This window comes from Lonchura striata, chromosome 7 (genome assembly GCF_046129695.1).
Source record: "Lonchura striata isolate bLonStr1 chromosome 7, bLonStr1.mat, whole genome shotgun sequence".
NCBI classification, from domain to species: domain Eukaryota; kingdom Metazoa; phylum Chordata; class Aves; order Passeriformes; family Estrildidae; genus Lonchura; species Lonchura striata.
This window is the reverse complement of record NC_134609.1, coordinates 36,841,608-36,868,890: the sequence shown is the minus strand read 5'-3', so window position 1 is coordinate 36,868,890 and position 27,283 is coordinate 36,841,608. Positions and strand designations below refer to the sequence as shown.

General features: G+C 43.6%; 1 protein-coding gene across 3 annotated transcripts in view; it reads right to left on the bottom strand.

The window, feature by feature from the left end:
* MCU (mitochondrial calcium uniporter) overlaps positions 1 to 27,283 on the bottom strand; it is an 80,834-nt gene that overhangs the window by 11,630 nt on the left and 41,921 nt on the right. For all 3 annotated transcript variants that reach the window (XM_021543870.2, XM_021543869.2, XM_077784799.1), the window contains exon 2: positions 1,024 to 1,093. In XM_021543870.2, coding sequence (XP_021399545.1) covers positions 1,024 to 1,093 — 70 coding nt within the window. The remainder of the gene's footprint in view (positions 1 to 1,023; positions 1,094 to 27,283) is intronic.

Here is a 27,283-nt window from a genome sequence, read left to right as displayed (position 1 = left end):
AGCACCCAGGTTTTCATGTAAGCTCTGCAGAGCAGTCAGTCATGTTCTCTTTGTATTTGCACACTTGTTATCCTGGCAGGGGAAGCAGGAACCCTTCATTTATTAGCTTTCAGACCTTATTAACAAGCCTTAACAAGGAGAGGATCCACTCAATGCTCATGTTTGTCAGCACAAGCGCTCCACTCCCTGTGCACAGCATGCAGATGTTAAGCAGCTGAAAACTGCTCCTTTCCTCTTTGCATTGTGGCACACTGAGACTTTTATAGTTCCACCAGTGCATCCTTTTGCTTTGTGCTCTGACAACCTTATCAAAAAAGCTACATGTTTAAGCTGTCCCAGAATTTAAATAAAGGAGTAACATTGCCTTGGCTTCAAAACTTATTCACAGCAGTAAGTGATGCTTCTGACTATTCTGGCATATAGCTGAACTGCACTTTTGTTATATAAATGGACTTAAGGGAGCAGGTAGGGTCAGGCTAAAGGGACAACAGTGAGTCTTCTGGTGCTCAAGCAGGGGTATCCCAGAGCACACAAGCACAGGTTTGTGTCCAGATGGTTCTGGAGTATCCACAGACTCTCTGGGCTATCTGTTCCAGTGCACAGGAGAAGTTGTTCTTCCTCATGTTCAGGGAGAATTTCCTGTGCATCAGTTTCTGCCCTTTGCTTCATGTCCAAGTACTTGGTATCACTGAACAGAGCCAGGCTCCAGCCTCTGGCACCTCCCTCCAGGAAGGGCAGGGGTCATACAGACCTCACAGCTACATCAGAAAGAAGTCTGGCAAAAAGACTTGGACAGCTGCACGCAATTCCATCTTTCTTTATAAAGCCTGCCGAGTTTTGTAAGGACAGTTCATAGAAAAGATGCCCATTGCCTTAATTCTTCCCGAGGTTGTTCTCTCTGTCACTTCCTTAGCTCCAAATTGGACTGGTGCCCAGCCAAGGAAGCCTCAACCAGAAAAGGGAGCAGGGAATTAAAGCCGAGTTGGGGAAGTGCAAGTGAGGCAGGAGCTGGTGTGTACTCACCATCAGAGGGCACTACGGTACTGCAATACACCACTCTCACGCTCTGCCAAGGAGACAGCCGATGATGCACCTGGAAAACACGGGAAAAGGGACAACTGTTCAGAGTCTGGCAGGTTCCTGCGCCCCCTCCCCAGTGCCCGCTCCAGGCACTTCCTCCCGTCCCAGGAGCGGCCACAGAGCCGGAGCACCTGTCGGGAACAGCCTCTTCCTTCCCATCTGTCACCCACAGGGATTCCCCCGCAGCCAAGTTCACCTCTCCACACCTCCCTCTCCACACACGCAGCTGAGAGTCCAGAGCAGAACAGCTGTGGTTTGTTTTCCTTAATGTGACGTGTATTTTTAAAGCCACTCGGTCAATCAGTTTTAAGAAATCCGTTTAGCTTACTACACAGAGTAGAAATCATATCAAAGCACAAGTCTTTAAAGGTTAAAAAAAAGAAGTTTTTGCCTAACCAGGATGGATGTTTTGAGTTGTGGATTGACAGGTTCATTCTCTTTGGTTGTTTTCCATGCCAACACTACTTTTCTCATATCCATACAGAGGGAAGCCAAACTTTGAAGCATGAAGTAGTAAACATGCCTGTCCATAGAAGAACAAATTGTCCCAACATAAAAAGCAGTAATTGTAATACTGAGCTATAAAAATAAACAACAGCCCAACAGGAAGAGAGCACATATAAACGGGTTTGTATATTTTGCAAACTTGGCACGAGACTCATTTGTCCATGAAAATCTACAACCAGACTGATTTAAAGTCTATCTTTAAGTTTATATTACACTGGTTATATACTAATCCTTCCCCAACACCAAAATTGCAACTCTGACACAAAACGGCCCAACTGTAAACCACACCACAGCAGCTCTCACCTGCCTCTGGTGGTTTATATTTCAGTAGCTAGCCTCATATTTTTCAGCAGCTGTTGTCCAATTTGGACATTCCTATGGTCTGGGATATTTTCTCTTTGCTGATTGCTAAAACACAGCTGCCAAACCTACATTTTTAAAAAAGGTATCTTACAGGGAGGAATTAAGTAAACTTCTAAGGAAGTTTGCAAACAAAACCCAAGTTACTGATTGTTTCTCTGCCAAATTGTCCAGACCCCTGCGTTTCATGAGGCTGCCTTTGATAACCTACTTTGAATAGCTTTAATTGCTACTCCCCTTGTCCTCTGAAGTCTGGAATCTAAACCAAGGATAGTTTCCACTAACCTTTCTTGAAAGCAGGACCTTTGGCCCTGATGGTCACTGCATTGACAGCTCTAGAAATTCACTGTGGCATGTGCTGTATTTATATTTCATTTCTATCCATTTTGACAACAAAGATCAGTCATTTTCAATTTGCCTCCTCTCAGCTGCATTTTCAGCTTCCCAGGGTCGAATCAGACACAGGAAAATAAGTAGGCACCACACAGCTGTAACTTAAGTGGGAAGCTGAATGTTTCAGCAAAAGTAATGCTGTAAAAAACATTCGTGTGTTGGGAACCAAAGGGCAAATTTGCCCTTTTGCAAGTGAAACAAGCAAGCCTTCTTGATTCTCTGACAGATGTGATACTGTTGAGCAACCAGGACTACCTCTCCCACATGAAAAAAACAGGTTTTTAGGCTCAAAACTATCTGAGAAAAACACAGCTGAGGTCCCACATACCGTACAAATCCAGTTCTGTTGTCTTGGCATTACTATTATATTGTTAACAAAGTCAGAAAGCTTCAAGGATCAAGATGCAAATCAATTTTCAGAACCAACTTTTACCTAAGGAGGGGAATTTCAATCCTCCCAAAAATAGTATCAGATACAAAAACAAGTTGACAGAATTCACTCAGTGAGACACAAACCCTCCTCAGTCAGAGAGCTCTACCCCAAAGACTGTTTATAGACCTGTTATACCTGATCCCACAGCACAGCTAGCACTGATACGAGGTTTTTACTGCTTCACTCTCCCCCTCTACACAACGTAATTCATTCATTTTTCAAACACTGCACAGCAGGACTCTGCCTTTTTGCCAGATGTGGGTGGCAGCCCAAAACCACAGTTCTCTGAACATCCTAAACCCTGCTAAACCCAGCATCATCCTACTGCAAAATAACCATGTAGCTGGAAAATATTATAAGTTGCACATGCAAAGACTTTACCTTAGGGTTATGAGTATCTGACAGATACAAGCTCACTCCAGAAACCTCCTGCCCTCATAAAACAAAACATGAAAAAGACAAAACAGGTTGAAAAAAACCAGGGCATGTTAGGCGACTCATCAAAAAGCTGAGGTTTCCTCAGACTTAACCCCTTGCACAATTCTTGCATCCCAATATGAGCTGAACCCCTCTGTTTCCTTAACGCTCACCTCCAGTGTGCTGCCAGTACATTTTATAGGAGAGATGCTGTTAAAGCGCTCATATCTCACTCCTGCAGCTCTGAACTGTGCTGCTGGTACAATTCCTTATCAACAAAAACAGTCTCTACTGGGCAGGAAGTGAAAAAAAAGGAACAAATTAACTCAAAACCGAGCAGAGACGGAGATGTCATGATATGTCATCCAAGGTTAGCAAGAGCTTACAGAGTCATTCATCATTTTTATTCCTGAAGGGAGACTGTTGTTTTAAAATTGAGATGGAGAGAAAATGTTTGAACCCATTACTCGACATCTGCAGTTCAACAGCTTCATACAGAAAGGGGTCAGAAGGCTGAAGCTGGGGATCAGAGCAGTGCAGGGCACAGAGATGAACTCGTTTCAAGCTTTACTGGCCAGATCTGTCCCTCAGGTAAACAGCCAACAGCTCACCCCCCTTCAGCAACCAAGTGTGGAATAACTGCATCCAAATTTTAGTCCATACAGGCTGTCTACCCCTCCCAAAATAAACAATACTTGGGAGTGTGAAAAGCACGGAAGCCAGACCACTAAAATGAGAAGCTTTAAGCGCTAGGATAACTTTCTGGGTCTCACAGGAACACATGCAGGAATTCACATTCCACATCCATCAGATCTTTCATTTCCTCCCTTATCTGCAGTAAGATGCATGCTAAGAGGCTCAGGGTCATGCAGCAGCTGCACTCCCAAAATGATTACTGGAACAAGAGGAACAAAGTCCAGTCTTCTATCTAAAATTAATGCTTCCTCCAGGTCTGTATTAGACAACCCAAAGGTAAAAATAACAGCATCTCTATAGGTCCTAATGTAGCTTTCTTAATATTACCTGGGTGACAAAGTTAATCAAAGCCAAAAAAAAAAAAAAAATCAACCTTTTGGCTATCAGTGAGTGTTCTCTGATGGAAGAAGAGGGAGCAGCTCCTGTTCTCCAATTATGTAATTAGCAATGATGGAATACTAACAACTTTAAGAGATTGAGTCTCCAAACATTATTTAGAATAAGAAAAGAGGTTGACCAGGGAAGAAAAAAAAACCACAAAAAACCCAAAAACAAACAAACAAAACCAACACAAAACAAACACAAAACCAAAACAAACAAACAAAAAAAAAAAAAAAACACAAAAAAACCCAACCAAAAAAAAAAAAAAAAAAAAAAAAACCAAAAAAAAAAAGGTGAACATCTTACTCTAGAACCTAAATAAAACATGCTGCTAACTCATTACCTGGAGTACCAGTGCAGCAGGAGCTGCACAGCTTTTGTGAAAAACAGCATACTCTGCACAAAAATTTCTTACAAGTAAAGCATTTAGAGACACATTTACAAGTGCTTCTGCCAACATCTATTATACAAATTACAAGAGGCCCCCTTTATATGAGACCGACTTAAGTCTGATACAAAGCAGCTCACCTTTTCCAATAAGAAACAGCTATTTTCCTCTCTATCCCAACTTTTGCTGCATGAAACACTGAATGTCTTTCCTGGCTCTAAAAGTGGTTATCTTAAAATCTCCAGGCTGGAATCTCAGTGATAAAAATTGCTTCGAGCTTTCCCAAGCAGCCCCAGGCAACCCAAGCCACCCACCTTAAACATGCTGAAGGGCTCCATTTATCTGTCTTTACCTCATTTCTGCTCCTGTACTCAATCTGTTAGATTTTGGTCTCTCTTAAACAGGATGCTGGAACCCTGGATACTGAGGATTTTAGACTCTGTGCTGACAAACACTGACCCCCAAGGGAACACAGCATTTGACCAGAGACTGTGGAGAAGGCTTCCAAAATTGAATAATAAAACTAAAATTATTAATGTGTAGTTTGAATATAAGTGTGCAATATCATGTAGTAGAAAAGTTGGAGTTGAAAGGTTTAAAATATAATAATATATATAAAGATAAAAGTTTTAAAGCAGTAACTAGTCCTTCTTCACGAGCTTGAGTAGTATTTTGTAATTAGACAGAAAAGTCCACATTAATGAGATACGAGTGATTAGTTATTAAAAGTAAAAATAATTAGTGTCATTTCTTAATTAGACGGTTTTTCCTTAAAAGATGTTGCAGAGATAGATACGAAGCCATTTTTGTAACTTATTAGTGAAATAACTGTAGAACTCACAATTTGTGAGACTGTAATATAAATAAAAATAATAAACATCTAAGTCTAAACACAAAATACCATCTCAAACACTTTCAATAACAACCCTAACCAAAACAAAAAAAGAAAATAATGAACACAGTACCTCAATCCTAAATTATCCAAGTTTTCCCTTCTGTCCTCCCCTTTTCTTTCCCCTTCAACACCAGCTGTTTGCAAAGTAAAGGAGACTCAGGGCAAAACCATGCCCTGACCAGAAACCTGCTGTCCAAGGGATGTGACGTGTGACTTCCCAGCACAACCAGTGTTTTTGCACCAGCACATAATCTCTGACTGGGTTGAAGAACATTGAGCTGTGAGGGATTGACTGGGGCCAGCATCCCAGCCAGCTGCTCCAGAACAGGACAGGAAGATGCAGGATGAAAGGATGAAGGCAGGGAGATCAGTCACCACTCCTCCTCACTGGCTTAACAGTCTGGACTAAGGGAAAGTTGATTTACCACCAATTAAAGTAGGCAATATCAAGAAACAGGCTGAAATTAATACTCTCCCCCCTAAGCCAACCTTTTATCCGGGATCCAACTCTGCCCAGAAACCCCTTAGACGCTGCACACCGAGATCCCTCATCCCTGGGTACCCTACAGAGATCAGAGACTCTTCAACCCCACACACCTCTCAACATCCTGAAACACCCCACAGACAAAGAGCCCTCTCAGCCTCCCGAGACACCCCACAGCCCTCAGAGACCCCTCCCAGCCCCACCCAGTGCCTATTAAACCAGTTTGCCAATAAAACCCATCACAAAGCAGCCAGTGTGGGCTCTGAGCACTCACAGGACCTTGCCGACCCACGCAGCTCCTCCCCTGAGGTGACCAGGGGAAGATGGTGGTGCCTCATGAGGGTGCCAGTTCAGTGCACCAGTGCCAGCTCCAGCTAATTCCTGCTGATTCCTCCTCGGTATCCTCCCTTGCCTTCCTCAGACACCTCCAAAGGGATCAAAACAAGCCTATCTCACTGAAGATGTCTGCCTGCATCTCTCACCCCCTTCTTTGCTTTCTGAGGTGCCTGGACACCACTGCCCGCTTCCGGGATCTCTCTTTGAGAGAAAAAAAAAATTAAACAAACTTCTCAATCTTCCTTTGAAATTGAGGCCAACTTTATCAGGGATTTTCAACCTTGTATAAAAGACCTTCTCCAGCTTCTCGCTGTGGTCTCTGGATACATTCACACAGCCAATACAGCCGTGTAGTATTTTCCTCCAGGTGTACCCTGGGCTGCTGTTTGGGAGTCTGGGATGTGATAAAACACTCCCTGCTCTCACAGGGGTACAGCTCACACTGCATCTATGCAAACCCCCCAGGGATTTGGCTGGAGAGGGAACGCAGTGAGGAAAGCCTCTGTACCCAAGAGCTGTGCCCTTGCAGTGACAGCAACAAGCCAAACACTTCTGAGCACAATTTTCTCTAAGTCCAAACTGCTGCCTTTTTCAACCATACAGCTCATCTCCCAGGACCTAAACAACACTTGTCTGATTAAATCCCACTGCCTTGAACTGATTCCACTCTCTGGCAGCACACCCTTACTCCATCCCACTCAAGAGGTCAGATTTTGCACCAAAAAGAACATTTTGCACCCACTGCCTCCACAGGGCAGCGCTTCATGTGGATGAAGGTCAAGCAAATGAGAACCCATCTGAACTGCAGTGCTGTTCTTTGTGGATTTTTTCTTCTGTGTTTTAAAATCAGGCTGTAGACAGACACACGCACAAAAAAAAAGCAATGCCAGCAAGATGTGGGAAGTGTCATTCCTTACATTTGGAAGTACTTTGTATGACCTACGCATTAGCAAATGATCTTCATTTGCCTCGGTTCTTGTTCCTGCCTGAATTTTCTCTTCTTCCAGCATTAGTACAAAGCTCTATCACATCTGCTAGGAAGAGAACATAAACAGGAGGTGAGCTATAAATACTCCTTTCTCATCCTGCTTCCTTTGCCCATCTGCCTAAAAAGAAGCAGGTAATCCACAGTGTCCAGGAAGAGGAGGGGGTAGGAGGAAAGATTAATTCTCTGCAGAAAAGGGAAAAAGAAGGGATGAAGTAACTGTTCCTCATCCTTCATTGTGCCTTTCTCCCAGGTATTACTGCTGTTCTGGAGATACTGAAATGAGGAGTTGCAGCAGCAACTGTTGTTGAGCAGGAACATCACTGCATCTGATGGGTTTGATTAAGCCCCTGGGAGATGAGGGAAGGGGAAGTAACAAAAGGGGGAAAAAGTTAAGCTGACACCTTAAGCACACCAGTCAGGCACAATCTATTGCTTTTAACACCATCCACATCACTTCCCCCTTAACTAAAACCAAATCAAAACCTCAAACTGAAACCTTCTCTCAGTCTATATTCTTAATTCTATTGCAAATGTCAAAAACTTACAGAGAATTACCCAATTCCTAACTTAAGACAGATGACAGGCAGGGTACCCCAGACCCTCACACTCCCTCTTCCACCCAACCTTCACACTGAACTTCCTACCTCTGGCAGACAACACAAAACAGGGTTGGAACTTCTCCCTGACAGTTTGTGATGCCAGATCACAGTTTGACCATGAAAATATTTTTGCTTTACTGGAGCAGGAGGGTTTGGATTCCACTTCTTTAATACAATCTTCATGATTACTGGGGGGCAAAAAAAGCTGAGAATTTTAATTCCTTTGAATCCTGAAGGCTTGAAACACAGAACTCAAACAAAACACTAGGATGCATTTAAACCTGTGTCAGCTTTGAAATCTGAGACTAAGCTCCTTTTCCTAATTTCCAGATTCATCATTTGCATCTTACTGGCAAGGTTTATAAACCTCTTCTCAAAATTAAGGGGGCTGTCGACCACTGTTTAAAAAAAAGTTTGAAGAACCCAGTGAGTTCTGAGCCCACTGATTTCAGGGATTTTGTCTCTCTCAGCCACCCACAGCTGAAAACTGCATAACTAAGAGAGAAGGCATCAGATGGATTCCCCTCAGCAATTTCCCCAGGGCAGCTTCGCTGTTGTTTTGTCCTTTGGTTTCTTGTTTGATTTTTTTTCCTCTAGCACTTACCAACCCCATTAGGCAACTCCTTTAGCCTCTGTTAGAACCAGTTTAAAACAAGAGCTCTTGCCCCCCTTCTCCCAGTGCAAAAAGAGCTTCTCAGTGAGGAAACAGCACTTCACTGACATCCCTGCACTTCCAGCATCAATGAGCAGAGTTACGGAGCGAGATTCCCACAAGTGCAAGGGAATTCCTTCTGCCTTGGTGATTGTTGGGGGGCAGCCAACTTGCACTGGTTTTCCAGGGAAATAAACTCAGAAATGAGGGAACCTCACTGTTGAAAAGACGCAGCAGGCTCCTGCAGGCTTTGGAGTCAGCGCCAGCACATGCACAGCTTGGGAGGATCTGCACGCTCTGAAATATGGAGAGTGCAACATCCTGTAAGCCACAGCAGCCCAGCACATCCCACTGCTGGGGGAGTCCTACACCATCAACTCCCTGCAGGATAGCACAACACAAAACAATCTCATCTCTCTGGCTAACTTTACACCTGGGTTTGGTCCAAAAAGTGGTGGAACAAAACGGTAAGTATTCTCAGACAGCAAAAGGCTGTACCCAACAAAGGCACATCCAGTCAGTCCATAAAAAGTGGTTCCTTCTCTTGGATTATGAGCCTTACAGGGTGAGCCTAAAGGCCAAACTCACTTTAGGATTGAATCTTTATGAGGCACTTCGGGAAGCTTAAAAGTGTTACCTAGAAGTGCCAGACAAGCTTTATAGATACTCTGATTCTCACAAGTTCAGATCCTAAGCAAAAAACTAAGTTTGGCTACAAATACCTGCAGCCAGTTAACACCGGCCAGGTTTATTCTGGAAGAAACACCGAAGTGTAGGATGTTCAATTGGCATTCGTCCCTGTTTTCTACAATCAGTTTGCAGCAGTTTACCACCAGGTGTGATTAGTACAGTAAAAATCAATCCTCTTGCTAGTCCCACACACATCTCATGAATCCCTGGAAGAATCCCCTTCCAGAATTAAGGGTGGATGCCTGATTCTCCCCCTGGATACGCTGCCTGCCATAAAGATTGTTAATGTGCAACTCTGGCTTCTAAATCCCTTATGTTCCCTGGCAAGACTAGAGCAACAGAAGGAAAAGAAAAAATCCCAATAAAAATATATGAATGTTTTAAAGCTGTTAAAGAATTCCATTTCATTGTGCTACCAGACCATAGATCAAGGATACTTACACGCAAACTTAATATCCCTGTATGTTAATGTTTAATTTCCTTTGGTTAAAGATGTACTTTTACTTATTTTGCAGGATGGCCTGCCTCCTGTGCCCTGAGAGAGGAGATGGTGCAATGCTCACCTCCTGTGTGCCATAGGTACGTGCCTGGAGAGGCAACTTGGCAGAAGTTGAAGCAGGAGTGAAAGGCAGCGTTCTGCAGAGGAGGATCTTTATTGACACACTAATAACGTGCAGGAAGAACACAAACACGTTACTTGTGAACCTGATGCTTAACTAGTGTGTTAAATTCAGTTCCCAAGGTTCCTCAGTTCAGTTTTTCCCTGCTCATCTCACCTGGTCTATTTGGGAGAGGAGGCGGTCACAGAGTCACAGAATCCTGGAAAGGTTTGGGCTTGAAGGGACCTTAAAGATCATCTTGTTCCACCCTCTCTTCCCGTGGGCAGAGACTTCTTCCACTATCCCAGGCTACTCCAAGCCCTGCCCAACCTGGCCTTGGACACTTCCAGGGATTCAGGGGCAGACACAGCTTCTCTGGGCACTCTGTACCAGGGCCGGCCCATCCTCCCAGGGATTAATTTCTTCCCAACATCCCATCTAACCCTGCCCTCTGACAGTTTAAAGCCATCCACCCCTGTAAATAGTCTCTCCTTTTGTAGGTTCCCTTCATGTACTGGAAAGCCACAGTTAGGTTACCCCAAAGCTTTTCTTCCCCAGGCTGAACAATCTCAGTTCTCCCAGCCTTTCCTCACAGCAGAGGTTCTCCATCTCCCTAACCATAGGAAAGTGGTGTTGACCCCTTCTGTACAGCACAAGCAGCACCCACAGGCTATCCTGCAGCATTCTGTGCATGGTTGCAGAAACCCAAACTTGCTCCTGGCTCCTCTGGAGGAGGAAAAGCTTTTATCACCTGTAGGACTGCTCCCCAAACCCCAGCTTTGGCAGCAGGTGGGGCTGACTGGAGCGCCCATTGCTTCATCACTGGTCACAAGCAGGAGGCCCAGAGATCAAAAGGTTTTTATTTAATTGACCATTGATAAAGGGAATGACTGCAACAGCATCTCCTAATAGCTCCGAGCTATTCATTTGAGCATCTCCTACATGGCATTGCTGTGCTACAAAACTGAACGTAATTATACTCAAATGCATGAAAGCACAACAGAGGCATGAACAGATAAAGTCTGAGCAAAGCTGTAAACTGAAGTCAATCACTTCATCTAACAGCCAGTGCCACCCTCAAAGCTCAGTCACACCCACCACTCCTTCAGGCTGAGGCTGGATGCCCTTGGAAGGGCTCCTGCTCCCCTGTAGGTGCCACAGCAGTGCCTGTGGCCAGGCCATCTTCAGCACCAATCCGCTCTGTCCCCTCCCAAACCTCCCTCCTGTGTCCTGGCAAAACCAGTCAAAACAGGGTTTATGGACATGCACTATGCACAAACCTACCTTTCGTTTATATAATGATTAAGTCCAGGCATCCAAGTTAAAATCACTAAAGTATTTTAGATAAAATCAGACTTAAGACTTTCCCTAACTTATCAAGTTAACCACTGCCAAGATGTGTGATAAACCAGGACTACCCAAACATTCCATTCCACCTCTTTGTTTAAAGATACTTTTTTTTCTATAAATTTTCTATCTCCCAGACCACAAGGCTTGTTTTAGTAGGATTTTAACTGAAATTTTTCAAATTGTTTTAGCTCAAGTATTTTTACTGTTTTAAAAGCACACAACATATAATTTCCTGTGCTTACACCTCTACCTACAGTTTTTTCCCCCACAGAAGCTGTTGCAGCTTCTTCCAAAGAGTAAGACACAAGGAGGATCCAACACCAAACAAATCCATTTTCAACAGGCAGTCCCAGAAAGCAAATTTGAACTACTTGCCCAATCATAAGCTACAAAGCACACATCAGAGATACACATATTACAAAGGGTTTGTAGCTCACACTTCTTCCCTATATGAAGGCTAAGGATTAACTCATATTAAGAGAGATTGAGAAGCCTTGGAAATGAACCATTAGAAAAAAATTACTAGGAAAATGAACATTTTTCTAGTCATTAAGGCCATTTAAGAATGAACAGTCCTGGGAAAAGAGATTATCCTGGGAGAGAGAGAGATTTGGAATGGAAAGTAACAGGAGATCTTTAGCTTGCTCACTTCCTTAAAGCTTTTCCAAATCAATTAAATTTGGTTTAATATACTGTGATAGGTGTTCAGTGGTCTAGAAGAAGGCAATTTACAATTTGGCTCTGAGTTATACAAGCTGTCAGAGACACCTTTACAGTTTGTATTTGCATTGACAGTCTCAGTTAGTTAATGAAAATTGAACCATTCTTCTCTGGAAAATTAAATATACACACAAAATAGAGAAAAAAAGCCTCTGTGGAGAAGCCACAAAGCGATAGGCATCAAGACAAGGACTTCAAAACATACTTCAAAACATATGCTTTCAATCAAGAGAAGAGGCTGGCTCAGCTACACAGAATCAGATACTCTCCATACTTTCTTTCCAAGAACCTTTTTAATGCTTTCTCGCTGCACTGAATAGCCCTGAGAAGCAGGACTTTTCCTTTGATCCAATACTAATTATGACTTAAAGCTCTTTCAACTGTGAATCCCATGTTTCTGCTCCTCTGTGGAGATAGCTTTAAGAGGCCAGAGAGAATCACAGAATTCCAGACTAGCTTAGGTTGGAAAGAACTTTAAAGCCCATCTCATTCCAACTCCCTGCCATGGGCAGGGACACCTTCCACAGACCAGGTTCCTCCAAGCTCCATCCAGACCGGCCTTGGACAATTGCAGGGATTCAGGGGTAACCACAACTTTTCTGGGCAATTTGTGCCAGGGCCTCTCCCACCCTCACAGGGAAGAATTTCTTCCCAACATCCCATCTAACCCTGTCTTCTGGATGTTTGAACCCATTCCCTCTTGTCCCATCACTATATGCCCATACAAAAGCCCTTCTCTCTCCTTTGTTTTTAAATTGATTTTGGCAGCGTTGGGTGAACAAACAATGGGAAGAGCACATTTCCCCAGCTGACTTGCTGGTAGGACTCTGCCTTGTTTTCTAAGCCTGTGAAATCTGCTGGGTTCACAGCTCTGCAGTCTGACATGTGCAGCTTGAAATCATCTCCAGAATATGCATCAACAACTTGGAAGGTCTAGACATAAAAAAAGAGTGATCAGGGTTGGGCCTCCATTACAATTTGTTTCTTTCATCCCTCCCCACTTACTCTGCTTTGCTGATGGATGGAGGGATTCAAACAACTTGTAAGTGAACCACAACTAGCTGCCACAGCTGCCGGTCATGATTCTTTCCAATGGGCTCTGCTAAAAGCTTGCACAACCACAAACACTCTCATGAGACATCACAAGCACATCCCTCTTTTCACAAGGTTTTTTTTTGTTTTTGTTTTAGTATCTGACAAAGCTTATTGCTCAAATCAGAATGTAACAAGGTGATGAGTTTCGGTATGAGACCCAGGCATTTCCAAGCAAAGAGCTCATCCTTTTGGGGAGCAGGAGGCCCAATGGCACTCTGGAACAGCCTCGGAGAGGCGAAACCTTGCGTGCTTTCCCAGCACAGCACCAAAAACACATTAGCCCTTGAGAAAGCATTAAGAGAAGCATTAAAATAGCTGGCTGGGAGCAGTGTAAGTGGCTGTCCAGACAAATACTAGGAGAATCTATAAAGAGCTCTGGAGGCAAAAAAAAAATCCTCAGTTGGAAAGCAGACCAATCCTACAGACACGCAAACCAGGGACACTTACATCAAGTTCAGACTAAATATCAAAGATCACTCATTTCTGAGAGGGAGCAGTCATGATAGAAAATAAAAACATGCACAAGGCAAGCTGGGAAAGCAGTAGCTAGATGAGCACAGAGAAGAGAAACAGCAGGAACACAGGTCACAGCCTTGCTACAATGCTGCAGGACACTGCACCAGCTGCAATCAGATTTGCTCAGGAGTGCAAGAACCCAGCAAATCCACTCAGGCAGAGCACATCCCACATGGATTGCCTACAGACAAGCACCATTTCTGCAGTGACAGTCACGATGACCCTGTGCCATCTCCAGTGAGGAGGCTGTACAGCAAACAACCCCCTCCCCGAATTTTATCTTGCCCTTTTCACACAGCAGGCACAGGGTACTTGAGTGTTTTCAAGCCAGTCTGAAAAGGCCAAAGTCTCATCCCTACACTGTGTTTCTGTAATTCAAGGATATCACTATAAACTTGGGAAAAGAATTCAGGCAAAGTTACAACTGCAAGAGTTTGAACACAGCCTGGGAATCATGCTCGAATGGTGGGTGACTGGCACACGCTTCTCCTCTGGGGATAAATTTCTTTTCCACATTAGGAACCCAGAAAGATTCATTCCAATATGCCTGCAGGCAAGAGGAACAGAATTAATTTAAGCTCACCTGAGTTTTTTTTCTGGCACTGAGAGGTTCTCAGCAGGCAAATGCTAACAAGGTATTTATGAAGTTATGCTGTATTTGCAAAGAGGGGCAGGGGGAAGCTTTGGCCTGTTCAGCCATTCTGAAAAAGGTCATCACCAAGTTGCCACAATCCCCTACATGCAGCGAGGGGCTGGGCCACCAAATACTTCAAAAAAGACAGTATTTCAACTTTTTAACAAAGAGAGGTATTAAGAGTCTCACAGTCTAGAACAGAGTCTGTGTGGTCCTTGGCTTGGAAGCATTTGTGAGACCTGTTCTATTTCTCAGGTCTCATTTGTTATTAATATATACAATATGTTTAAGAGCACAGTAGCCAATCTGACAGACTAACAAACAGAGTAAAGTCTGATCAGCAGGAACTGCTGTTCTCACCTTCTGTAGATAGGGAAGATGGATTTAAATCCAGTAAAACATTAAGTGTTGTGAATTTGACACCATGACTCTCTGGATTACCAAAACCTCTACCCTGCAGAACACTGAAAAATTCAGAAGTATCATCTCCCAGACCACTGAGCAACCATCACTCCTTTGGTTTTGCACACTGGTGAGAAATGCGTTGGCAAGTTTGTAGGAGAGTGTGAGGCAGCTCAGGGGATGACATCTGGCAGAGGGAACTGTCTCATGCACATTTATTATTAATTAATATCAAACTCCTTTTTTGGAATTCTGCATCTTCCAGACAAAGTCCTGCCTAAGGAAGATTAAATACCTGGTTTCTCCAAAAAAGGCAACTTCTAGCAAAGCATCTTGTAAAAGTCAGTCCTCTTACCCAAGTGAGGGATCCACAATTTCCCTGGACAAAGAGGCAGCTCCTCAGATGTTTAACCCCCCCACAAACACTCTGCAGAAATCCCAGCAGGAAATAGGAACACTCTTGTCCCTGCTGGGCAAGTGCCAAGAGTGTGCAAAGCCAACTCCATCTCACCCTGTGGTGCTGCTCGTTTGCTGATCTCCATTAAGGGTGTCATTAAGGGTAGCCTCAAGGCTACCAAGCCACAAAGCCCTGCAGTTTTGTAGAGGGCCACCTTGTACCCTGCTAGGCACCAGGAGGTTACAGAAAGGGGCTGTAAAACCACCCCCCTACTCCCCTTTAACAGCCCTGCACAGAACCTCTGACACATCTTAGGTGTAGGAGGAGGTGGCTGGGTAAGAAAAATCAGGACTTGTGGACCTTGCACAAATGGAATTTACAAAGATGAACAGAACTAAAGCCTGCACAGTCCCAAATAGATTTCAATAAGCTTTCCCCACACTATTTACAGCCCAGCAAGAGGCTTAAAACCGCTCATTCTGATCTGGCTAGAAGTAGCTCACGCAAGGCTCACCTTAATGGGGTGACATTAACTTCTTTTGGTGCCCCAAACCTTCCTACAACTGCATTTTAATGCAAACTCTTTCCCCTGCTTCCCTCCTCTTCCCACAAGCCTAGGTTTCTTTGATTCTCAGTCTAATTAGGAGATAATTTTAACTCTGATACTTATTTGATTGCACTGGTGCTTAACCACGCTATTAGGCAAATCATTAGCTGACATGTGGCACCTTTTCCACCTCACAGAGACAGCTCAATGGAGAGGATGGGGGGAAACTCCAGAGAAAGAACCCCTGTCAATCCTTAGATTTAACAGGCTACAGTTAAAGCACTGCTTGGGCCACCATTTCCACTTTATCACAAACAACAGGGGCAAGACAAGCAGCTGTAACTGCAGTCCAACCTGCCTGGGATCACACATCCAAGGTCACCTGTGAAGGACAACAGGACAGCTTGATCCTAGAACCCACACTGAGCATCCTGAGCAGCACAGGAGCTGCAGCAACCAAGCAGACAACCAATCTTCTGTACTTGAACACCAACTGTGCAAGACCCTTCCTGCTCCATTTCTACAACCCCGGGCTCTGAGACTGCCTGTGGCACATTCTGGCAAAGGGCATTGGAGCCCATCAGCTCCAGCTTGGAAATGCTGCTTTACAAGTTTACTGTTCCAGGAGAAAATACAACAGGTTCAGTCACTTGCTGCTGCCTGAGAGAGGCTCCTGTGTTTCACTCACACCCATTTAGAGAAGACTACTTCAAATGAACAGTAAGTTAAAAAAGGAACTTTTAAAAAACCAGAAAACAGCTGGATAAGTTCTATGAAGGGAGTGTTTCCCACCTTCCTTCAAGAATCCCAATTGAAGTACATAAGCAAACAGACATCATTTAACAACAGTGTGCCTAAATTGATTGTTAGGGCATCAGTGAGTCATGAACTGCCAAGTTCAAGCAGCTGCTTTCTCCTTCTAGGAAAGCCTTCAGCCCAACACACACAAATTTGCATGGAATAACCATTTTGCAAGCCTGTGAACCAAAGCCTCCTGCAGCAGCAGCCACAGCTGCTGACTTTGCCAACTACCTCTGCTCAGCAGCTGCCCCAGCAACACATTCCCCCTTCACACCCCATCTCTGAAGCACCAAGTTCTTGTGCTCTGCTGGAATGAGAAAGAAAGGCAGTTCCAGACAGGCTTTGCAGTCCAGTCCCTGACAGAAACACACCTGAAAACAGTTTCTTTCTTCTGAAGTTTCTTGCTGACAGTAGACTGTGTTAGGAGCTGGAAACATCAGCTCACTCAAGGAGACAAGTGATGAGCTGCCTTTGTCTGCTCCTTGGGAACAGCTGGAAAAGGTTGAGATAATAGAGGAGGCTTTAAACTGGTTGCCAGTGTTTGCTCTTCACAGAAAGTACATTTCACAAGCTGTTTGTGTGACTGGCACCTTTGTATCTCCTCTCAGTGTGCTACAGCACCTGAGAACAAGAGGAGTCCGAGACCAGAAAAGATCTTCCAGATTGCTTAAAACAGATTTCACGTGACAGAAATGGCTCAAGTACTAACACAATGAATGCTTCTTATACTATTTTACCAAATTACAAGGGAAAAATCTCTCCAAGGTCTCTTGCCAATCAGTCCTGGGAATCCATTTTTCCTGCTTTTTGCCATGGTAGCTGACTTTACAGTTCCTGGCCATAGAGAAGCAGCCAACCTGGCATAGCTGGAAAACAAAAAATTTCAGATGGGCTTTTAAAGACCTCCTTTACTGACTTGATCTTAAACTACTGCACAGATTGCCAGTGCTTTGCTGCTCATTGCAGCAGCTCTTTTGCCTTATTGTGCCAAGAAAAGGCACCGGTGCTTCACAGGGGGCATGGAGGGAGATCATCTCCATGAAGTCACCAGGACCATCTTAAAAGGGACCACCACAGCCAAGGGACAAGCTCTACCAACAGGAGAGGGCACACAGAGTCAGCTGGCTGATTTCACAACTGCTGCTGACAGCTCAGATGATTTGTGTCGTTACAACAACAACATTTCTGAAGCCATCAGCTGGTAGCAGCTTACCAGCTAGCAACAGGAGCAAGATGGAGAGCAAATCCATAAGCTACCAATGACGCTACCAGGAAAGTCCGTGAATATTCATGCCACTAAAATACAAATGAATTTTTAATATTTTTTTTTACTATGGAATAAAAATTAGTAGCTTCAAGTAACCCAAAGCTTTACAAACCTTAGTATACCAAAACAACAAACCCAAAGATGACCAAGAAGACTGTTTCACTCCATTTTTCTGGACCAGTGCATTTGTACTTCCTATTTTCCCCTCCTTAAGGAGGCACCCATCCAGTTCACTGTATGGAGCAAGCAACTCCACACTGATGCCTTAGGTTTTAGGCTTTTATATATTTCAGATTCTCTGCTGCTTTAGTGTGTAGGTCTGAGCTTCACATTAAGGCACAGTGAGCTCTCTGCACAGAGCAGGGAGACAAAACAATTCCTTCTCTAGCTGGGGACCAAGGACAAATTATCCAAATCTCAGGCCCAAGAGCACAAACAACGTGGGCTGAAGAGAGAAACACCATGAAGAGAGAAACACCATCAGGATTGGACTGCCTGGGCTAAAGCTGGAATTGGACAATGAACTCCAAGGTGCAAATGGAGCAGAACTGATCACAGTGAGAGCCCCCATGAGCGCTCGTGCATTTTGTGACCATTTTGGTTCATCTTGGTGTGTAGCCCTGGCTGGGCTCCTGTGCTGCACAAAGTGGATACTTGAGGCCTTTTAATAAATCCCTACTTTATTCTTTAACTCTGTCTCATCTCTGTTCTAGATCAGCCTTCACAAGGAATCAACACAGTGGAGTACAAGTCACACACACATACAACACAAGGCAGACTTTATTCAAACAGCTCACACATATTTCAGCCTGTAGTTTTCCAAAACTTTTTCTCCTTTTTTTTTTTTTTTTTTCTTTTAAACTGAACTTGCAAACAACCAGCAATGGCTCCAGCAGGAACTAAACCAACTTTTACAATCCACATGCCATACACACCTGACACACAGGTGTCTACAGCTGGAGCCATACTGTCAACATGGACAACAGGCACACCAGTGATCTACATAAAACACGGGTAACTAAACTTTCAGATCAGCAACCCATTTTTGTACCAAATAAAACAGTGACAAGCACTGTCAAAGCACCACATGTGTCTGCTGGGCACAGGCAGCACAATGGAAGAGGGGCAGCTCCCAGTAGCCTGTAAAAGTCAAAATGTAGTGAGCAAGCCTGTCTTGAATTGAGTAATAGAGCAGTCATCTGGATTTATTAAGAATATTTATTCAGAGCAATCCTAAAATACAATGGATGCATGCTTGGGAAATGCCACAGATCAAGCAAGCATATAGATTACACTTGCAGCTGCTTCCTCAGCTGTCATCAGTCCTCTGGGGATTTCTCACTGACCACAGAGGCTGCCCTTGCCCTGCTGGCCAGGTCCCCCCACCACACTCCTGATCACAGCATCTTCTAAACACAGTTCATGGCACCACTTATAGCACATCCCAGCTAACAGAAGCACGTTAGGCACTCCTCCATCATCATCTTTCCAGAGAAAAACAAAGAGGCTAAATCCTGCTGTCTGTAACTGTAGGACTGAGAAAGAGTTACAGGGTTAAAGTGAGAAATTGTGTCAAAAACTACCAGTTTGGGCTTAAAATTTGAGTAAAGCATGCCTCTGCTAGTTACAGCTTAAAGAGTAATACCTTTAAGAGCTGCATAGGGGAAAAACAATGTTCCTGGGCAAGAAAGAAGAACTGGCTCAGCTGCAGTTCTCAGGAGCAAACTCACAGGTTCTCAGGAAACTTGGAAGCAGATTCACACCACCAGATTTGGTAGTAGAAAGTGAATACAAGAGATGAGGATGAAAACTGAACACCAAATGGGATTTTCAGTTACTAAATGCCAAGTGAAGACTTGTAATCTGTTTCTGTATGGCCCTGAATATATTCACTTGACCCTGAGCATACCTCATGTTTCAGGATTTTTTAATGCATCACAAAAAGACACGGAGGTGCCAGCTCCATCGCCTTGCCCCATCCCCTTACCCAGAACCCATCCTTTGGGAGCAGGCAATGGATCACAAGTGAGCCACTTCAGCATTCCCCTTCCACTGGCACACTTGCACACTGCTGAGCAAGGGAAAAACCTCCCTTTCCAAGTTATTTTATTCATGCTAAGTTCTCCCTCTTCCCAGACACCAACTATATTTTAACATTCTACAATTGCAAGTTAAATTTACCATAGGAAAGAGACCAATGCCTGGTTCCACTGTCCCAAGTTTGCAGTCACTGGACTGTAGTGTACTGTTACCAGCCCAGCTTGCCAAAACCCAGTACTGACCCCTGTGTGATGCTCCTGACAGGCTTCCCTAACATCCACCCTATCCAGGTATTGGTTTTTCCTGCCATATAATCACTCCTTGCTCTTTATCACAATCTAGGGAAACTTCCACAGCCATTTCCTTACAGCACCAAGGCCAGGAAAAACATTTTACTGAACTGTGCAACCTTCAGCAGCTTCTTGGCTCAGTTATAAGAAAAGTTATCACTGGCTCATAAAAAAAAAAATCTCTAATGCAGTTAAAATATTTCTGGCAAAGAAACAATAAAAAAGTAAAGTGTTTCAAATGCCTGGCTAAATTTGCTACAATAGATGAAAAAGGGCTTTCTAAGCAAGTTTATCCATGAGATCACCTTTCTGTGGTATACAGCAACAGCTCAATTAATCACAAAACTTTTTGCAAGGACTTTCCAAAAAGAGAGGAATAACATAACAGACCCTGCAGAACAGCTCCCCAATAAAGGCAGCAGACATACTCTTCATCCTTCTGCATGAGGAGCTCCTCAACACTGAACTCTGATTTGAAAACCATTTCTTTCTATTTATTCGTGCAACAATGATGCAAACTGGCTTTGTCCTTTCTCAAGTGGTTGCTGCTTTATTCACTACAGCCCTCAGTTTGCACAGCACTTAAATACTGATTCAGTTCTTTCTAATGAAAGATTTCATGTAGAAAAGAACCAAAAGAGGTAATTCAGGTACACAGAGAGTGATTTATCCACATACCTCCACACAGGCAGCATTCTTCCTCCAGTCAATAAACTTTATTCCTCCTTAGGAAGGATTTGACACAGACATCAAGCACACAGATTGTCCAGTTCAAAGTGGGAAGCACACAGATCAAAAGACACTCTCCAGCTCCAAATCACCATTTTTATTTTGGTTGTGACCCCTGCAAAATAGGCTTCCCTTGTATACTAAGGGTGAATTCCCAGTGCTACCAGCTCTTGCTGTATTCCCCCACACTCCTCATATCCCCCTGAGCCCCACTGTCAGGACACCTATTTCAGCCAAACCCTCCAATATCTCAGTTCTACTGCCAAAAAGCAGAGTCTATAACTTCTGGCATTCAATAGCCTTAAAGTATCAAAGCATAGATGAGTCACCAGGGCAAGATTAAAAGGAATTAGATTTTTTAATATTGCCAGTAAAGAAAAAGAAAAAAGTGGTTTGTGCAAGAGACAACTTATAGTCTTCAAATATGAGTCTCTCTTGGTGAGCTCATCCCTCAAATGGATGGTGTCAGTTTGATGCATCAGTGCATGCAAGATCAATGCAATCCTAAACTTTGTATCTTCAAGAAGTTATTTTCCAAATTTGCCCGGGAATTGTTTAAGCATTACACAGGCTGAAAAAAGAATAAATCAAGCCTAACTATTGGAAACACAAGTAATTCATCTGGCAAGCTGAGAATAGAGACAACGGACTATGAATAATTCAAGAGGGGTAAGATCCAAAATATTCTGTTACCTGCAGCCTGAAGTGGTGATAAAATACTTGATTAAATTGGAGAGTAAAAGCTGTTCAGCACAATTACTGGATAAATATTTCAGAGCAATTTTTCTGTTAAATATTTGGAATCCCCCTGCCAGCCTGCATTCCACCCAAGGACACAAGGGGAGGGTTCCTACAAGAACTCACGGCCTTTCAGAGGCAAAAGTCTCAGAGGGTGAGGGATGAACATTCAGGCTCACAGAAACCCAGCTCCAACCACTTTGCCACTTTACAAGCTAATTGTTTCAGATGTAGCTTCAGATATTTGTTGAGAAGAACCTCGATAGTTCTACTTGTGGAAGTAGGATTTTAGGCATTGCTTTAGGAAAAAAATCCTCCTCCCCTCAAGCCTGTTTTAGCTGTTGAATAAAATCAGAGCTTAGGAAACAGATCTCACAGACCACTGAACCTGCATTTGCACACTCACTTCACCTAATCACTGAGCTATACAGCCGGTCCAGGGAGCACAAAGGGCACCACAACAGAGCTGCCACCTGATAATGCCAAGGTAAATCACTTAAACCAGTTATGATCTGTGTTATTTCCAAGCAATTTGCTCCACGGAGTGATTGGGCATGGAGTTCTCTGAGTAACTTGAAATTCTGGGGGAAAAAATGTTCATAATTGCCATTTGAACTCAAAGGGAGGAATTTCTCAGCACCCAGAGGGGGAAAAGAGCAAACCTTGTTCAAAGAAAGGCAGAACCTGGTTGGGGATCAGCAGGAGAGCCTTGTCCAGATGTGATCATGGCATTATCAAGGCTTTGGGGACTTTCTCTGAAAGCCCTGTACCTGTGAGGAATGTCAGAGTAACCCTCAGCCTGCATTTGGGAAAGGGAGGGGAATATGGCCACTAAAGCTAATCCTGGCTCTGACAAAAAGTAACTTTCACGTTATTATTAGTATTTCTTCACCCCATCTTTTCTCCTCCAGACCCAATACTTGGGACATATCTGGGAAAAGGAAAAAAAATCTGACCTACACAAATTTAAAGGCATGAATGACTGTGATAAAAAGGAAAACACGTTTCAGTGTGAAAAGCACATAAAGCTCCAGTGTAGGAGCTCAGGAGCAGCAACTGATGCTTGGGCCAAGGAGGAGGTCTCAGAGATAAAACACTCAAGAACAGAAAGGTAAATTCTATCCACTTTTAATTAAGGAAGAAGTAAATGTTACTGAATTTAATCAAGAGTCCTTCCCTATTCTTTCTAGCTGGGTTTAGCAATAGTGCAACAAAACCCAGTTTGGGGAGTGTGATTTCAAATCCAGACCATTTCAAGAATATCGAGCTTCAATAAAGCTTCAATAAGCAAAGCCACCAGGCAGGAAAACTCATTAGGAACAGTCAGCTTTAAATACATTCACAATTTCTACTTTATTTTCCTGAAATGCCACTCATATCCAGCAATAGGGTTTCCCCTGCACTTAGAAACATCCATCCAGCTCCCATAATCCTAACTCCCAGTTTATCTCTGAAAACACACAGCATGTCAATTGCTATGTATTTCACACGCTTCCTGATTTATTTAAACCAAAGAGAATTGTAAAGAAGACATTTTTATGACTTATTCTAATTGAAGCTGAAATATAAATCTCCAAGTCAAATGTAGCTACCTTAAGGATACATGATAGATCAATCCTTTAAACACATTATTCATGGCATTTAGGTTCAGAAATGTAAAGCTGCCGCTAACCAGCTATTTAATAATAAATAGACATAAAAATTCAGTAATGGGGGCAAAAAAATCCACAACCAGGTACTTCTGAAGCTTCCAGAAGAAATCTGGAATGATGATCCTTGAGGGTGCCTTCCAAATCAGAATATTCTGTGAAATACTGGAGACCTGATGTGTGACTTCCATGGAAATGAAAAAAATAGCAAAAACTATTTCTTTATTTTCCATCAAGAAACAGGTCTGATAAAGAGATAACATACACAAAACAAATAGGTCTTCAGGCACCCTTATCACAAAATATTCGAAGCTGACTTCTGATTTTGACTGTCAATATTTTCCATTAGGCTTTATCTGCCTTGTGATAAAATAATAAAATGAATGCCCATCGCTGGTTTTATTTTTGGGCATGGACAAAGGCAGGCCCTGGGGATATCTCATCCGAAATGTTTGAGGGAATTTCTGCCAGTGCTGTCAGCCCCTGGGGGAGCACCAGGAACCTGTGCCAGCTCAACAGCCCTGCTCACCCAGCCCATGCTGACCCATGGCTAAGGCCACTCAAACAACCCAAATTCTTCCCAGCTTGGCACTGAACTGGCAAATCCCTTAAAAGAATTGTGGATCCTCTCAAGAGATGCCACTTGAAAAGCCTCTCTGTAGTGGTCAGTGGCTCTGGACATCAGTGAGGGAGATGCACAAGCTGTTAACAAGCAAGATTACAGGCTTTCTTTTGTAAAAATTAGTTATTTAATAGCAATTCTAGAGACTGAACATCAACATTTTTTTCATCTCAGCACATAACAGCCTCAGAGATGCAAAAATTTTCAATTCCAACTGAAGGCACATGTGTTCAGACCCCACCTGTGAACAAGATTAAATTCCTTGGGGTTTTGTTTCATTTTTTAAAAGCACAGGAGTCTTGCATTTTGGAAAATTAATCCAGCTGCCACACTGCAGGACAATGAGAAGGACGAGATTAGCTTGGTCTCTCCCAAAGGCTCAGAGCACTGCACATGAGCTGCTTAGGTGTGTTCCCTGTTGGCAAAGTGTGATCTTGTAGCTGAAGTGAAAAGCAGAGAAGTTCCTTGGCTGGCCTGTGGAACAGAGGTGCTTTGCATTTCCTGCCCATTGAACAGCAGGAAGCTGGGCTGGAGGAAGACAGGAATGGTGTGACATTAATTTTGGGTACCTTTAACCACAAAAATAGGAAAGTATTTCCTGAAACAAGCTGACTCTCAGCAGTTTATTTTACAGAACACCTTTGCCACAGGGAACAGCAAGGCATCCCAGCATCAGAACTTGACTCCCCCTGAAGCTGCCCCCACCCCAAGTCCTGCTATTAGCCCATAGTGACCCCAGGTTAGGAAACCATCAACTCCTCCAGGGTTTGGAGACACCACAATGCTTTGCTAATGCTGCTGTGGGCAGCACTGGCCTCGTGTGGCAATGTTTTGTGCACTTTCCAAATGTTACAGTCCAAAACCTCAGACTCTGCAACCCCACTAAACTCTTCCTTTGGGAGCTGCTCCTCCTTTAGCACCTTTATTACCACACCTGGTATGTCAGCATCATTTTGATCTTTACTTGCTCAAGTCTCACACAACCCACAGTCCTTCACCCTTCACACTCATTTCCAAGACACCTTGGAGCTTTGTGAGATAAGCACATTTGACAGAGAATCTTGCCCAACACTGCAGCCAATAGGAAATCCAAGGAATCAACACCTCCCCTCCCCTCTTGGGACTGCATTTTGAACAGGACTGAGCTCTGGCACTGCTGAATCCCTCCCTGAGTCTCTGCTGCCAGCAGGGCACCATCCATCTCACACTGCCTGAAGTGCTTGCACAGCATTCTCCCTCCAAGGAAGCTTTAGGGAGGAAGTTTCCCTGAAGCAGAGGATGCTAACAAAAGCAGATTAGATAAATCACAAGGTGCTGTTGCTATAAAAATGCCCCTTAATTTACTAGCTTAATTAAGGAGACCCCAGACCATGCTGCCAGTGCCAGGACCCACCTCCCCACTCCTGCCTGTGGTGGTGTTCTGATGTCCTCTGGTTTACTCAAACTCACTTTTTTTTTTCCCCTGCAGGTTGCTATCAGCCAGATAAGGGAATCAATACAATGTGCTGTCACACAGCTGCTGGTTTTCCTGCTTGCAGCTGAAAGATGAGAAATACCCTATCATCCCTGCTCACATTTGGGGTTGACAGCTTCTTTCTAAACAGAAATTAAGGCTAGCACTGGTGGAACCTACCCTAATTGAGCACCATACTACTGGCAGATCTTTGTTTGCATCCATCCTTGCTCCACTGTGAGAGCCACATAAGCACCACCAAAACTGGTGGTTGAAGTTTTTAAACTACAATTTAATACAACTAAGAAAAAAATCAAACTTCAAATATTGCCTTAAGGGTTTAGGAGTATTCTCTTCTCCATGAAGTGAGAGTTCCTAATGTGAATCTTCTAATTTTACTTCCATAAAAGAGTAGCAACTTTTAACTTCCAGGTGGAAATTGCCACAAGGCTGGGTCAGACTTTTGTTTTCTCATTGCTTAGAGAAGACCAATAAACACTCAATTCAGTAAAAGCTCCACTATTAATTCAGGTGGCTGGAGAGGTTACACTCACCCTAGGGACCAGGCAATAAATCAGCACAAAAGACACATACACAGATGCTTGTATTTTTCTCATAAACCCCAATATCACTCTGTAAGAAAGCTAAGTTGTCAGCCAAATTCTTCTTTCCTCAGAAACTTGCACACATTTTCTGTGAATTTCTAATTTAAGCCCTCCCTTAGGCAGGAGAAGGCTTCTCAACACTGGAATGAGCAAACAAAAATTAAATCCCTCCTAAGCACTGCGGCAGAAAGCAGCACCTTGAGCTTGCTTTGCTCTCCAAGCTTATGGTTAAAAGTACCCAAAATTAATGCCACACCATTCCTCTCCTCCTCCAGCCCAGCTCCCTGCTGTTCAATGGGCAGGAAATGCAAAGCACCTCTGTTTCACAGGCGAGCCAAAGAACTTCTCTGCTTTTCACTTCAGCTACAAGACCACTTTGCCAGCAGGGAACACACCTCAAACTGATGCATAGCTCAAAGTAACTGCAGCAAGTGGCATCCTTTGAAATCCAGCCATTAGAGCTAAAACCATTTGTAACCACCACCACCCAACAAAGCAGCAGCAGCCTCCACAGGCACCCCAAAGATTCCCCCCTAAATGTCACCCAACAAACCCTTCAGTGCTGCTCCATTTCCACGGTGGGGGGGTTTTACTTTTAACATGACAGGTGCCCCCAGCTGCTTTTAGATGCCAGATTTCTGGAGGAATGGTGTTTATTAATGGTCTCAAATTCACACCGAGCTCAAAATAAATGAAGAACATTTTCAGGGTGCTTCCACCAGGGCTTGCAGGACAAGCCAAGGACTAGTTTCTTCTGCCTCATTTCTTCTCTCAGGTCACACACTGAGAAACACCATTAAAAGCCAAAGAAGGTAAGAAATTTTGACAAACTTCAACCTGGAAATAACACTGCAAACCAATACAAAGCTCTGGCCAGCAACTTTTCCCTACAGATCCAGTACCAGAGCCAGTGGAAAACTACACAGATATTGATGGGAACCTTCCAGAGCCGAGTGTGAACGTAGCAGGGCTTGGCAGAGTCACCAAGACCTGGGCTGGTATTCAAAAACACCCAGAAACTGAAATCTCAGTATATTCTGTACAAGTTAGTTTGAAAAGAGCCTCACACTAAATCTGACACTTCCAAAATAATTGTTCAGTGCAGATGCTGTAACATGCTATCTGCAGGTGATACTGGTTCATTCCTGCAACCTCTTTGACACTCAGATGTGTCTTACAGGCAGTCTTACATCACAGACAATCATCATTCATCTGCAGAGAACAGGGCTGAAGTCCTGCTCAACAGAGTTACAGAGAAATAATCTCTGCTACACATCATCAATAATGCACAGCCAACAGAAAGTGCCATGTTAACATACAGATGGACAATAATCTAATTAACAGTGACCTTTTTTTCTCTTGCACTGCCTACAGGTCAAAACGTTTGAGTCACTTTGAAAGGAGAGATAATGTCAAAAATGGCTGTTTGGGGAAATCCCTATATCTAATAATGGTTTTAACCAGCCCATTTGTTCTGACTGAACTGAAGAATGCTTGATGGTTGCTATGAATACAAACGAAGGGATTTCC